The sequence below is a fragment of the Bos indicus x Bos taurus genome, chromosome 25 (assembly GCF_003369695.1).
Source record: "Bos indicus x Bos taurus breed Angus x Brahman F1 hybrid chromosome 25, Bos_hybrid_MaternalHap_v2.0, whole genome shotgun sequence".
Lineage (NCBI taxonomy): Eukaryota > Metazoa > Chordata > Mammalia > Artiodactyla > Bovidae > Bos > Bos indicus x Bos taurus.
In genome coordinates this window covers 27,932,536-27,944,881 of record NC_040100.1, presented here as the reverse complement: position 1 = coordinate 27,944,881, position 12,346 = coordinate 27,932,536, and the positions used below count along the sequence as shown (strand labels likewise).

Genomic DNA, 12,346 nt, shown 5'->3' with positions numbered 1-12,346 from the left:
CTATGGACCCTGGAGTTTATGGTCTTGGTATAATGTGGCTGAACTCACGTACTCGATCAGGAGACAGATCTGGAGCCAGACGTTTGGGGTTGAGAGTGGGCTCTGTCCCTCAGGAGCTCTGTGATTTTAGGAGAATCCTTAACCTTTCTGTGCCTCAGTTTACCCTTCAATAAGCTGCAGTGTTACTACCTACCTCTGAGATAGTTGTCAGGGTTAAGTGCACCTGGCTCAGTGCCTGGTCTCTGGTGGGTGTTCAGTAAATAAAAGTTTCTGGTGCTTACTAGATTTTCCATGGGACTCTGAGATACAACTCAGCCGCGAGACTGTTATAAACGTATCTTATACTCTTAACCCTGGTTCCCTCTAGGGTGGGGGAGGGAGACTTTTCCCTCCTCCTCCTCCCTTTGGATTTCCAGCCACATGAGTGGCTCAGAAATGAATACAGTGAAAATTAAGCAGTGCAGTATGTTTTATGTGACAGTTTGTATCCTGTCCCAGAACTCAGCTTGCTCTTGTGTCCTGTCCCCTGTCCCCCTCCCCCTACCCCCCTGTCATCGCACAGAGCCGACCACCGTGGAGCTGTACGTGGATGGTGTCAGCGACATCTGCACGAAGGGCGGGGACATCAACTTCGTGTTCACAGGCTTCTCCGTGAACGGAAAGGTCTGGCGTTTGTCACGTTTGCTCTGTGGTACAGACTCAGTCTCCTCTTACCTTTAAAAAAGTGAGAGTTTTGAAACGGGGGCTTTGAGGCTATGAGGGATGCACAGACAAGCTTCAGGAGGGCCTGGGAGCTCGATGAAACTGTATGTAAAATGTGGCGGGTGTTCTAGGGGGCTGGGTCTGGGTTGCTGGTCACTCCTTTGTCCGAGTACAGACAGCAGGATGGCCTTGTAGGGAGACAGGGTCTGAGGGGCCAGTCTCCCCTGCGCGGCCTGCAGTGCCACGGCTGAGATGCACTTGTTATTGCCTACCTTTTCTTCACAGTGGGTTTATGCTCCTTTCCCTTTACCCTGAGAGGGAGGGCCTTTGGTCCTGGCTTTGTGTCTGGGTTTCTTGTTGGAGATGGGGACCCCGGGCATTTATTCTTTCTCTGTGGCCTGGTCGTGCATCTTTAACTGACGATGCTTTAGAGTCACTCTCAGAGCTGAAAGAGTCCACCTGCTAACGCAGAAGACAAGGGTTCACTCCCTGGGTCGGGAGGATCCCCTGGAGAAAGAAATGGCAACCCAGTCTGATACTCTTGCCTGCAAAATTCCATGGACAGAGGAGCCTGGCATTCTGCAGTCCAGGGGATCACAAAGAATTGGACATGATGGAGCAGCCAAGCACGCAATAGAGTCAATGAGCTGAAGTGTCATTTTCCTGTTGCTGTTCCTTCTCCCTGTGCTCCTGCTTCCCCAGGAAGGGCAACCACGATCTCTACCATCTTTTCCAAGGAATCCTGACCCAAAGAAGGTCATGGCAGCAGGCGCAGACTGGACAGTGCTGCTGAGGGGAGGATGTGGCTGCTGGGTGGCTCCTAACCTCCTCCTCCTTCTCCACGGCAGGTTCTCAGCAAAGGGCAGCCCCTGGGCCCCGCAGGAGTTCAGGTGTCGCTGCGAAACACGGGCACCGACGCGAAGATCCAGTCCACAGTCACACAGCCTGGCGGAAAGTGAGTTAATGCTGTGCCGCCCTGCCCTGCAGCTACAGCTGGACCCTGATGCTGGGGGTGGGTTCAGACCCTGATTCAGCCTCTTACCCTCAGACAGGCTCATACCCCACAGGGCCTCACGTTCCTTACCTGTGAAGTGGAAGTCTTTTGACCCATATCTAGCGGTGATGAGATGATTAAAAACGAGATAAATAAAGCACCCGCTGCAGGACTAAGCCTTCATTTACTGGCTGGGACTGGCTCTGGTTCCCAGGTGGCTCAGTGGTAAAGAACCTACCTGCTAATGCAGGAGACGTGGATTTGATCCCTGGTTTGGGAAGATCCCTTGGAGTAGGAAATGGCAGCCCACTTCAGTATTTTTGCCTGGAAAATTCCATGGGCAGAGGAGCCAGGTGGGCTACAGTCCATGGGGTCACGAAAGAATTGAACATGACTGAGCATGGCGTGGTGTGGCACTGGCTCTGGAGTCCAGCAGCCGGTTTGAATCCTGTTTCTCCCATTTGCTGGCTGTCTGCCCCACGGCAAGTTACTTAAGACTGCTATGCTTTGGTTTCTTCATTTATGAATGAGGATAATCATGGAACCTACCACCTAAGGTTATTGAGAAGATTAAATTACGGTATTATTGTTTCAAACTGTCTGGCATAGAATATGCACTTAATAACTTTTAGCTCAATACAGATTAGCTCAATTACAATTTTTAAAAATCATTTTATCACTATTACATCGCAATCATTTTGTAGTTGGAACTGATGACTATTTAATTAACCTTGTTGAGTCAAATTTAAAGCATTTATGTAATGGATTTATATTGTTGCGTTGTAAATGTTAATAGATGTGCCAAGATTAATATCCGAATAGTTCCAGCTGATCATTTTGAAAGCATACAAATCACCATTGACTGCGTCAGTACACAAATCTGACTAAACTGCAAAATAGAAATTTATAATGAGCCTGTCAGTATATCATCCAATTTTTAACTGATGCTTGTTGGAATTATATTTCAGTTTTGAAAAATACTTCTTGTTGCCTCTCCAGCCCCCTCCTCTGATCTGTAGAAGGGAATGTAGGACTTTCATTCTCTCTGGTCTCAGTAATTTGCTGCTGGCCCTGCTGGGGACTTGAGCTTTCTGAACCCCTTCCTGCGCGCACGGAGAGTCATGTGCAGAACTGGGGTGCTGTGAGCACGAGCTAGAGGCTGAATCTGACCCAGACCGAAACCCAGTGGCAGTATCAGCACCCCTGTGGCCAGCGCGGCCCTGTGCAGTTATTACAGGCGACATCTGATGTGATAAATGCCACCGCGGAAGAAGGAGCTGAGTTGAAACTTTGGCATTCCTGTCACTGGAATTAGCCTGCCTGTGGTCTGGTGCTTTTGCACATCTGAAGGGCTAACTGTGTCAGAATCCTGGACGCAGTGTTTCCAGCCTCAACTCATCTCACCCTGGTCTTGGTTTGTTCACAACTGCTAGAACAGTCTTTATCGGCTTGTGGTTTCATCACAGTTGCTTTGCGCAAGAGCCCAGAGTGGCTTCTGTTTGTTCCTGATAACAGATCTTAATAAACTGTCTGGGGTTGGAGTCAGCTCGTTATCACCTGCCCCTGACGCTAGTGTCGTCTTGGGTCAGCGTCCGTCAGCTCAGCGGGCCTGTCCGCCGATTTTTTCTTTCAATATTCTCCTTTAATTTTTTAATGAGTTCGATTAGTCACTTGATTATGGCCTTTTTTTTTTTAATATTATTTTTCGTCCTCACCGTGTGGCGTGTGGGATCTTCATTCCCTAACCAGGGGTTGAACCCATGCCACCTGCAGTGGAAGCGTGGGGTCTTAACCTCTGGACCGCCAGAAAAGTCCCTGTCCCCCATTCTTCACACATCTTTCCTCCCTTCCCACTTCTCTTCGTTTAGACACTTCCCCTCTCCTCACCTCTTCATGCCTCTCTGTCGGCACACGCTTGAATGATCTGTGACTGACCCCTGCTGAACCACAGGGGCTGGTGTTTAGACTAGAATCCCTGGGGCTGAAGGAAAACATCAGCCTTCCTTCTCGTTAGCACACGAGCCCCTCTCCTTGCACACAGCCAGTGCCCAGTAAGTGCTGTCTGATGAGGATTTGAACAGCGAAGGATTGAATTTCATTTATGCTCCTTTAACTGGCTCAGGGCAAGTTTGTGGTAACTCATGCATCATTTTCTTGTGCTTGGAAGAGTAGTCCTAAATTAGAAATATTCAGGTTGCTGGGAGAAAGTGAAGTGGTATTTTTTATTTCTTAGGTTTGCATTTTTTAAAGTTCTTCCTGGAGATTATGAAATCCTTGCAACTCATCCAACCTGGCCATTGAAAGAGGTGAGCATTTATTTCCATTATGTTGACGGCCATGCCAACAGTGTGCTGGTTTGGGGACAAATGGAGTGGTTTTCAATTTCGGGTATGAAATTATTTTATGTTTTTTCTAGAAGTTCATGGAAAAAACAATGATACTGCTGATTAGTTTGGTGGTGTTTATACAGGAAAACTCACACACTGTAGCAGATGTTGCTTACGTTGGTTTCTGTTTTAGGTAACGACATTGTCTTCCTGCTGTGAAGTTGGTTTGTTATTAACTTATGCCTATTTTAAGCTAAATCAACACCAGAGGGACCTGATGAGATTATTTTATTGTTCTTTTTTCTGTCTGTAACAGCAATACTTATTTTGAATTCTTGTTCTTGTGCCCAAGGAGAATATGTAAGAATGTTTATTGCAGCTTTGTTCGTAATAGCTGAATATTGCAAACAGCCTATATGTCCATGAAGGGGAGAGTGGACTGTGGTTTCATCGCATGATAGAATTCTGTATATCAGCAATAATGAATGAACCAGAGCCACGTGTATCAATATGACTGTACTTCAAAATGTAACATTGAAGGGAAAAGGCAAGCTGCTGAAGGTCAAGGAAATATGATGCCATTTATATAGTGATTAGAAACACTTGTGATCAGAACCACTTCTGGATACATTCATATGTGGAAAAACTATAAAGATGCTGCAAATGGGAATGGCGAGCAGTGTATTCACCATGGTACTGATGTCTGCAGAGGGAGGGAGGAGGGGGTGTGCAGGTCTGCAGGGTCTGGAATTGCATTTCTTCTCTTTTATTCTTTGGCTGGTTGGAGCTTATGTAGGTCTTCTTTGGTATAGATCCCTGTATCTTTATGTTTGACTGAAATAGTTTATAGTAAAAGATCGAAAAAAAGAAGACACTTACTAAATGTGGTTCTGTAAATAGTTGAAAAAACAGTTTGAAATAAGACCTAAAGGACATTTCAAAAGGTTAGTTTTTATATTGGTTTTTGAGGCTGTGTTTCATTCTTGCTAAAGAAGCATCAGAATTTCAGTTTTTACTCTGTGAGTTTTATGCATTTAAAAGTGATGATATAATTTCACACCTTGATGTGTCTGTATACTGTTTATGGTCTGGTTCTTAGGATTTTTCTCTTCTGGTCAACATTTTAAAATGTTTCACTTAAAACTCAGTAGCTTACACATTATAAATAGAATACGTTTTAAGATTTGCGTTTGTTAGTTGTATGCAAAAGGAATTTGAGTTTATTCATGTAAAATTGTGTTTTAAAGTAGTGGCAGATTCATTTTGATATTTGGCAAAACTAATACAATTATGTAAAGTTTAAAAATAAAATAAAATTAAAAAAATAAATAAAATAAAATACAAAAAAAAATAAAAACTTTGAAAAAAAAAAAAAGTAAAGCAGGCTATTAAAAGTCAGGAAAATGGTTGCCCTTTGGGGGATCAGTATCAGGAAAGGAGCAGGAGGGGGCTTCTGAGGACCCAGTGTCTGGGTGCTGGATGCATGGTGTGTTTGGGAAAATAACTGTTCCTGTGTGAATTGTACTTTTAACGAAGAGATTAAAAATACATGGATGCATACCATTCAACATAGAAAAAAATGTTCATTAAAAAAAAGTCGGAACATACAGAAGAACATAAAGGAGTGGAAATGGAAAATTTGGAAGGTGGAAAAGTGTAAAAGAAATAAAATGCCACCATCGTCATTTCCATTTTTCCGCTTTTCCCTGCACTTCATCTTGCCCATGAAAAACAGTTGTGATCGTGCTACACATTCGTACGCAGTTTTATACCATTTCATTTGTTGCTTTTCTCCAACTTAATATTTTAGTGGAAGCATGTCCTCCTGTTGTTAAACGCTTTGTGAGCGTCTGTCCTTTTGGAAGTTAAAATCTTCTTTTGTAGGCGAGCACCACTGTGCGAGTGACCAACTCCAACGCCAACGCCGCGGGTCCCCTCATAGTGGCCGGCTACAACGTGTCTGGCTCTGTCCGCAGCGATGGGGAACCCATGAAAGGGGTGAAGTTTCTTCTCTTTTCTTCTTTAGTGACCAAAGAGGTAAGCAAAGAGGAGTGAAGAACAAGAGAGACTGTGGGCAGGGAGTGGAGGAGATGGGAGATCAGAGACTAAGAAATTCAGGTCAGTCACAGACATGGAAAACAAACTTAGGGTTACCCGAGGGGAAAGCTGGGCAGGGGAGGGATAAATTAGGAGCTTGACATTAACATATGCACACTACTGAATATAAAATAGATAAACAATAAGATCCTACTGTATAGCACAGAGGTGCATACGTACTCGGTCATGTCTGACTCTTTGTGAGTCCATGGACTGCAGCCCACCAGGCTCCCCTGTCTATGGGATTTTCCAGGCAAGAATACTGAACTGGGTTGCCATTTCCTCCTCCAGGGGATAGCATGGGGAACTATATTCAGTATCTTGTAATAAACTGTATAATTGTGGTGCTGGAAAAGACTCTCGAAAGTCCTACGGACTGCAAGGAGATCAAACCAGTCAATCCTAAAGGAAATAAACCTTGAATATTCACTGGAAGGACTGATGCTGAAGTTGAAGCTCCAGTACTTTGGCCCCTTGATGTGAAGAGCCAATTTACTGGAAAAGACCCTGATGCTGGGAAAGGTTGAGGGCAGGAGGAGAAGGGGGTACCACAGAGGATGAGATGGTTGGATGGCATCACTGACTCAATGGACATGAGTTTGCACGCTATCTGGGCAGTAGTTGAGGACAGGGAAGCCTGGTGTGCTGCAGTCCGTGGGGTCACAGAGAGTCAGACATGTCAGTGACTGAACAACAATAAGCTGTAATGGAGAAGAATCTGAAAAAGAATGTACATATATATATAACTGAATCACTTTGCTGTATAGCAGGACATTGTAACCAACTGTACTTTCAACATGGTAAACCAACTGTACTTCAATTAAGTAAAAAAATCAGGTCAAAGTTGATGGATAGTCTCACCATCTAAGAACCTTGTGTCTCTCTTTTGCTCACAAGAAATTGAATGTCTGCTCTGGGAGGCAGTGTAATTCAGTGGAAAGTGCCCAGGCTTTGAAATCAAACAGACCCAGCTTCAGACAGATCCCAGCTCTGCCTCTGAGCAGCTGTGTGAACTTGGGCCAGTATGGTTTCTCATCCGGACTATGGTGATCCATGGTAGGGGAGGACAGGTGATTTTTTTTCTAAGAAGGCTATACCATTTTTAACTTTGCAAATGAAAATTGAAGTGTTAGTCACTCAGTCATGTCCAAGTCTTTGCAACTGCGTGGACTGCAGCCCACCAGGCTTCTCTTTCCATGGGATTCTCCAGGTAAGAATACTGGAGTGGATTGCCACTTCGTTCTCCAGGGGATCTTCCTGGCCCAGGGATCGAACCCAGATCTCCTGCATTACACTCAGATTCTTTACCATCTGAGCCCCCTGGGAAACCCTTAACTTTGCAAACTTGTATGTAAAAATTTTTACATTGTGCTCTGTTCTCTACTGCATCGTAGGTTTCAGAAATATTTTGTGAAATAAAACTTCTGCAAATTTTTTGAAAGGTGGCTATTTGATAATAATCAGAACGTGGAAGTGGAAAAGGAAGTCATTTTGGCCTTTTTCTCCTGACATAGGATGTCCTGGGCTGCAACCTCTCCCCGGTGCCCGGGTTCCAGCCCCAGGACGAGAGTCTGGAGTACCTGTGCCATGCGGTCTCCAAAGAAGACGGCTCCTTTTCCTTCTATTCCCTGCCGAGCGGGGGCTACACTGTGGTGAGGAAAGCTGACTTCCATTCTGTTTGTGTCTGGGAGTCTTACAACAGGAGGTATCAGTACCCTTGGGTTATCAAAGGACCGAATGGTTGGCCTGCAGTTCCACAAACATTTTATTTAGCAGTAATTTAAGGTGTGGCTCTGTCTCCTCAGTAACAGGTGCAGAAAGCCTAAGTCTTTCCTCTTTTAAATGTGAGGCCATTGTGATTAGTAGTATCTGTTTGCCCACTTTGAACCCCTGGTTATTTGTGGGCTGCTGGCTTTGAGTGTTAGTATTGATGGTTGAATCATGTTCCTGGCTCTTGGTAATTAACAGACGTTTCCTTCCAGATTCCGTTCTATAGAGGAGAGAGGATTACCTTTGATGTTGCTCCTTCCAGACTTGACTTTACCGTGGAACATGACAGCCTGAAAATTGAGGTAAGACCTCCCTGCCTTCTGGAGGGACAGGTGTTGGAGTGCCCATTCCTGGGCACGGGTATTGCAAACGTGTTAAAAAACAATTAATATTTATCTAAAAGTGCTGTTGGAAAAAGCAGACTCTTCCACTTTCTTCCACTTTATTCTGGGATCCACGGAATCCTTCACATCGCTCACTTAACATCTGTATCTGAGTGAATCGGAGCCCTAGTTTTATCTACTTCATTCAGTGAGATGTGTTCACTGAGTGTCAGTGACATATATTTCAGGTACTATTCCAGTGTTGGGCTTATTGGAGTAATTGAAAGAGGCAAAAATTCCTGTTCTTGTGTAATTCATGTTCTGATGGCAGAAAGAGACAATACATTTATAAATAAGTAAATCAGAAAGTATATGAGAAGGTCTTGTGTTCTTTAGAAACAAAGCAAGAAAGGAGATTATACCGTTTCAAGGTCAAGTGGGGGTTGAGGTCTCCTAGGTTGTACTTGGGAAGGCCTCACCGGGAGGTGACTTTTGAGTAACAGCCAAAGGGGAAGAGGCAGTGAAGTGTGCTTACGTCTGTGGGAAGAGTGTGTAAGACACGGGCGTGGCAGGTGCGAAAGTCCTGAAGCAAGAGTGTGGCTAGGAGGTGTGGGGAACCCCCAGAGGCCAGGGTGGCTGGAACGGAGGGAGTGAAGTGGGGAGGAGGAGAGGTGATGGGGCAGGTCGTGCAGGTCCCGCTGGGCTTTCTGGGTGACAGTTGGCACCACGGAAAGGTTCTGAGCAGAAGCAGGTGTGCCCCCCTGCCTGCCTCGTTGAGCAGAGTCTGCAGGGGGCAAGTGGAAGCGAGGGACCAGCCCTGAGGCTGTGGCAGGAGACCAGGTGAACTGACAGAGCCTGGGCCATCTGGGGTGACAGGTGAGGCGATGGGTGGGGTGAGAGGTGGCCTGACAAGCTCCTTAGATCTAAAACAGGTGGTGAACGTGTTCTTCATCACATTTCCATCTTTAATTACAGAGGTAGAAGATGATTACTATAGAAAATGTGCTGGGTCAAATCCCCAAAGAAAACAGCAGCCTTTTATAAGTGGGCCACCTAGGGTTACAGTTATTGAAAAAATGAGATTTTAATCGTTTTCTTTTACGTTAGAAAGGACTACATTGAAGTGGCTTAACCGGGTGGAAGCTAGCTTTTAGGTCACATGCTCAGCGGGATTCTGACTCTGCCTTTAAGATCCACGAAAGCATTTGACTGTTCTGTGCGCTGAAGGGGGGATGGGAGGGCAAAGGTCAGGCCCTTGGTGCTTCAAGGGACTTGCCAGGAAGGATGGGGGCAGGTGACTGGGGAAACACATTTCCCGATTGCAAACCGAAGTTTTAAACAGACGTGAGTGGAATTTCAGGAAGCAATCTATAAACTAAATAATGTAGGACCGTTGAGTCTCGTTCTTTTACTGTATTTCGCAACTTGTGGTTTAGTGGCAGGTACATGGCAGGTGCCTAATAAAGATGATTGCTGCGCGAATAGGCGATTTAATAAGTGGGTTAACCACGTCTTTTTAGACAAAGAGCTATCTGACTAAAGAGGAAGCCATTTTCTTAAAGCTCTCAAATACTGTCACATGCATGCATTCCATCCATTCATTCAGGAGTCATTTATTAAGTGCCTACTGTATACCAGGTGACTAAGACAGAAGAGGTCCCTGTTTTCATGGAGCTCATGTTCTAGTGGGAGGTAGACAAACTAGGAAGAAATCAAACAAGGACATTGGAAAGTTACTGGCTATTGGGAAGGCTTTTGCTGAAGCCTCTAAAGTAGATTAGTGTGATTGTCAGTGCATGGCTGGGGCAAGAGGCAGGGGCTCCCAAGAGAGCGTAGTCAGGGAGGGTGTCTCGGAGGTGGTGACGGTTTGAGCAGAACCTGAAGGATGAGATGGGGCGGCCCGTCTCCCATCTTCTCCAGATGTGGGAGGAGATCCAGGCTGAGGGAGCAGTTGGTGTAAAAGCCCTACATGGTGAAGGCATGTGGGAACCCCAGATCAGGGTGGCTGGAGCCCAGCAGCTGCGGACGGCCGGGCCCTGGCCCTCACAGGCATAGAGGGTGTAGACACATAAACTGAGCTGAGAACGTGTGGTGAGGCGATGCGCAGCAGCAGGGGCTGAGTGAGGGGGTGTAGGCGGACCTAGGGCTTGAATTCTGGTGTGGCAGGAAAGCAGAAGGGCCCGAGAGACCTTGCAGAGGTGGAATCCATGGGACTGTGATGCTGGCAGGTGGGCAGCAGGGTGCACGGTGATCCTTGGTCTAGGCTGGGAGACTACGGGGTGGCCTGGCCCCCCGGAAACAGCATCTGGAGGGGAGCAGGCGTGGAGGGGTGCTCTCACAGGTCTGACTCAGTGGTCTCTGGGGAAGTCAGTCTCTCGATCTTTTTCCTTCAGTTATTTGACAAATACCCATGTTTTGGGAATCTAAGGAGGAAGACAGGTGTGGGAAAGGGTTGCTGATGGGTGAGTCGGGAGGGAGCCGGGCTGTCGCGGGGGACCAGGAGGAGCCAGCGTGGGCCGGCGTGCCAAGCGGTGGCCTGAGGGGCCTAAGCGGGGCTTCCTCAGCTCAAGTACATGACAGCTTCTCCCTGTTCTCATCTTCAGCCGGTGTTCCACGTCATGGGATTCTCTGTCACCGGGAGGGTCTTGAATGGACCAGAAGGCGAAGGTGTGCCGGATGCGGTGGTCACCCTGAACAGCCAGATCAAAGGTGGGCAGACACGCTGGGCCCAGGCCTGGTTCCCCGGGCTGGGTTTTGCTACCGGGGGAAATGGGAAGGAAACAAAATCTTAACGCCTCTGTGAAAACAAGCCAGCTTTCGGTATCGCCGCGTAGATGAGGGACATGCAGCTGTTTTTGGCTCATCCTTTGTCAGCATGTTTTTGTTCTACAGTCAGAACAAAAGCTGATGGCTCGTTCCGCCTGGAGAACATAACCACGGGGACGTACACCATCCACGCCCAGAAGGAGCACCTGTACTTTGAAACCGTCACCATCAAAATCGCACCCAACACGCCTCAGCTAGCGGACATCATCGCCACGGGGTAAGGGGATCGTGGGGGGCCGCGGGGCTCACGCTGGCAGTCAGCAGAGACCAGAACACCTCCGGTCTGACCGTGTGTTTCTGCCACGGAGTCTCATCCAGTCTCTGACACCTGTGGAGACGCAGCTGGCTTCTTTAGAAAGATCAGAGCTAAATGTTATAAACTGAAAGTACTTGGCTGTTGGCTGCTTCCGGAAAATCATCTTGCTTCAGAATTAAAGTGGGTTTACGATAGGAGAGGATCTGTCGTGCCTGACTTCACATCTGTGGGGCCTTCCTTGGCTTAATCGGAAGGCAGTGTAGTTGGTTGAGAACGTTGTTTGTAAGATGCTTCGGGTCATGGTCACAGTTCTTCCTGTTTTGTTGTGCTTAGAGTGAGTTGTGAGGGGACATGCCGTGGTTGAATTCCTGTAGTTTCATCACACAGTGGCAACGTTTAGTGCAGAGAACCCCGGCCTTGGAGTAGAGTCTGGGTCTTTCTTATCTGCACGTTCCCTAGAGAGCGGAGGTGGGGGGAGGCTGCCATCTTTTCCTTGGCAATAGGTGCTCACTAAAAAGTTACTTGGTGGCTCAGTTGGTAAAGAATCTGCCTGCAGTGCAGGAGAGACCTGGGTTCAATCCTCGGGTCGGGAAGATCCCTTGGAGAAGGGAATGACCACCCACTCCGGTATTGTTGCCTGGAAAATCCCATGGACAGAGGAGCCTGACGGGCTATGGGGTGGGGCAGGGTCTGCGTGGAGAGCGGCCTCTCAGAGCAGCATGGTGTGGGTGAGGGATGGGGGCACAGCGCCTGGCGTTGCTGGAGTGGAAAGTGCTGAGCAGACGGAGGGAGCAGGTGTCGCAGGGCCTCTTCATGCCCCATTGGAAGTGGGGGGCATCAGGGAGAAAAGTCAAAGGCCAGTGAACAGTTGTAAGCATGGAGGTAACATGGTTAGATTTTTGTCTTCAGTAAGACACGTTGGTGCCACGGCGGGGAAGGCCTCGAAGGGGCGAGATGAGGGTGCGGGAGGCCTGAAAGCAGAGTTGATGAGGGCCTGTCTGATGGAGAAATGTCTCGGGGTTCCCAGCCTGACGAGGGCCTGTCTGATGGA

At 47.3% G+C, this 12,346-nt stretch overlaps 1 protein-coding gene across 1 annotated transcript in view; it reads left to right on the top strand.

The window, feature by feature from the left end:
• The window catches only part of LOC113884022 (nodal modulator 1), a 56,471-nt gene that overhangs the window by 10,420 nt on the left and 33,705 nt on the right, over positions 1–12,346 (top strand). Inside the window, exons 4-11 of the mRNA XM_027528320.1 lie at positions 563–663; positions 1,551–1,657; positions 3,930–4,002; positions 5,908–6,060; positions 7,635–7,772; positions 8,103–8,192; positions 10,817–10,922; positions 11,106–11,256. Coding sequence (XP_027384121.1) covers positions 563–663; positions 1,551–1,657; positions 3,930–4,002; positions 5,908–6,060; positions 7,635–7,772; positions 8,103–8,192; positions 10,817–10,922; positions 11,106–11,256 — 919 coding nt within the window. The remainder of the gene's footprint in view (positions 1–562; positions 664–1,550; positions 1,658–3,929; positions 4,003–5,907; positions 6,061–7,634; positions 7,773–8,102; positions 8,193–10,816; positions 10,923–11,105; positions 11,257–12,346) is intronic.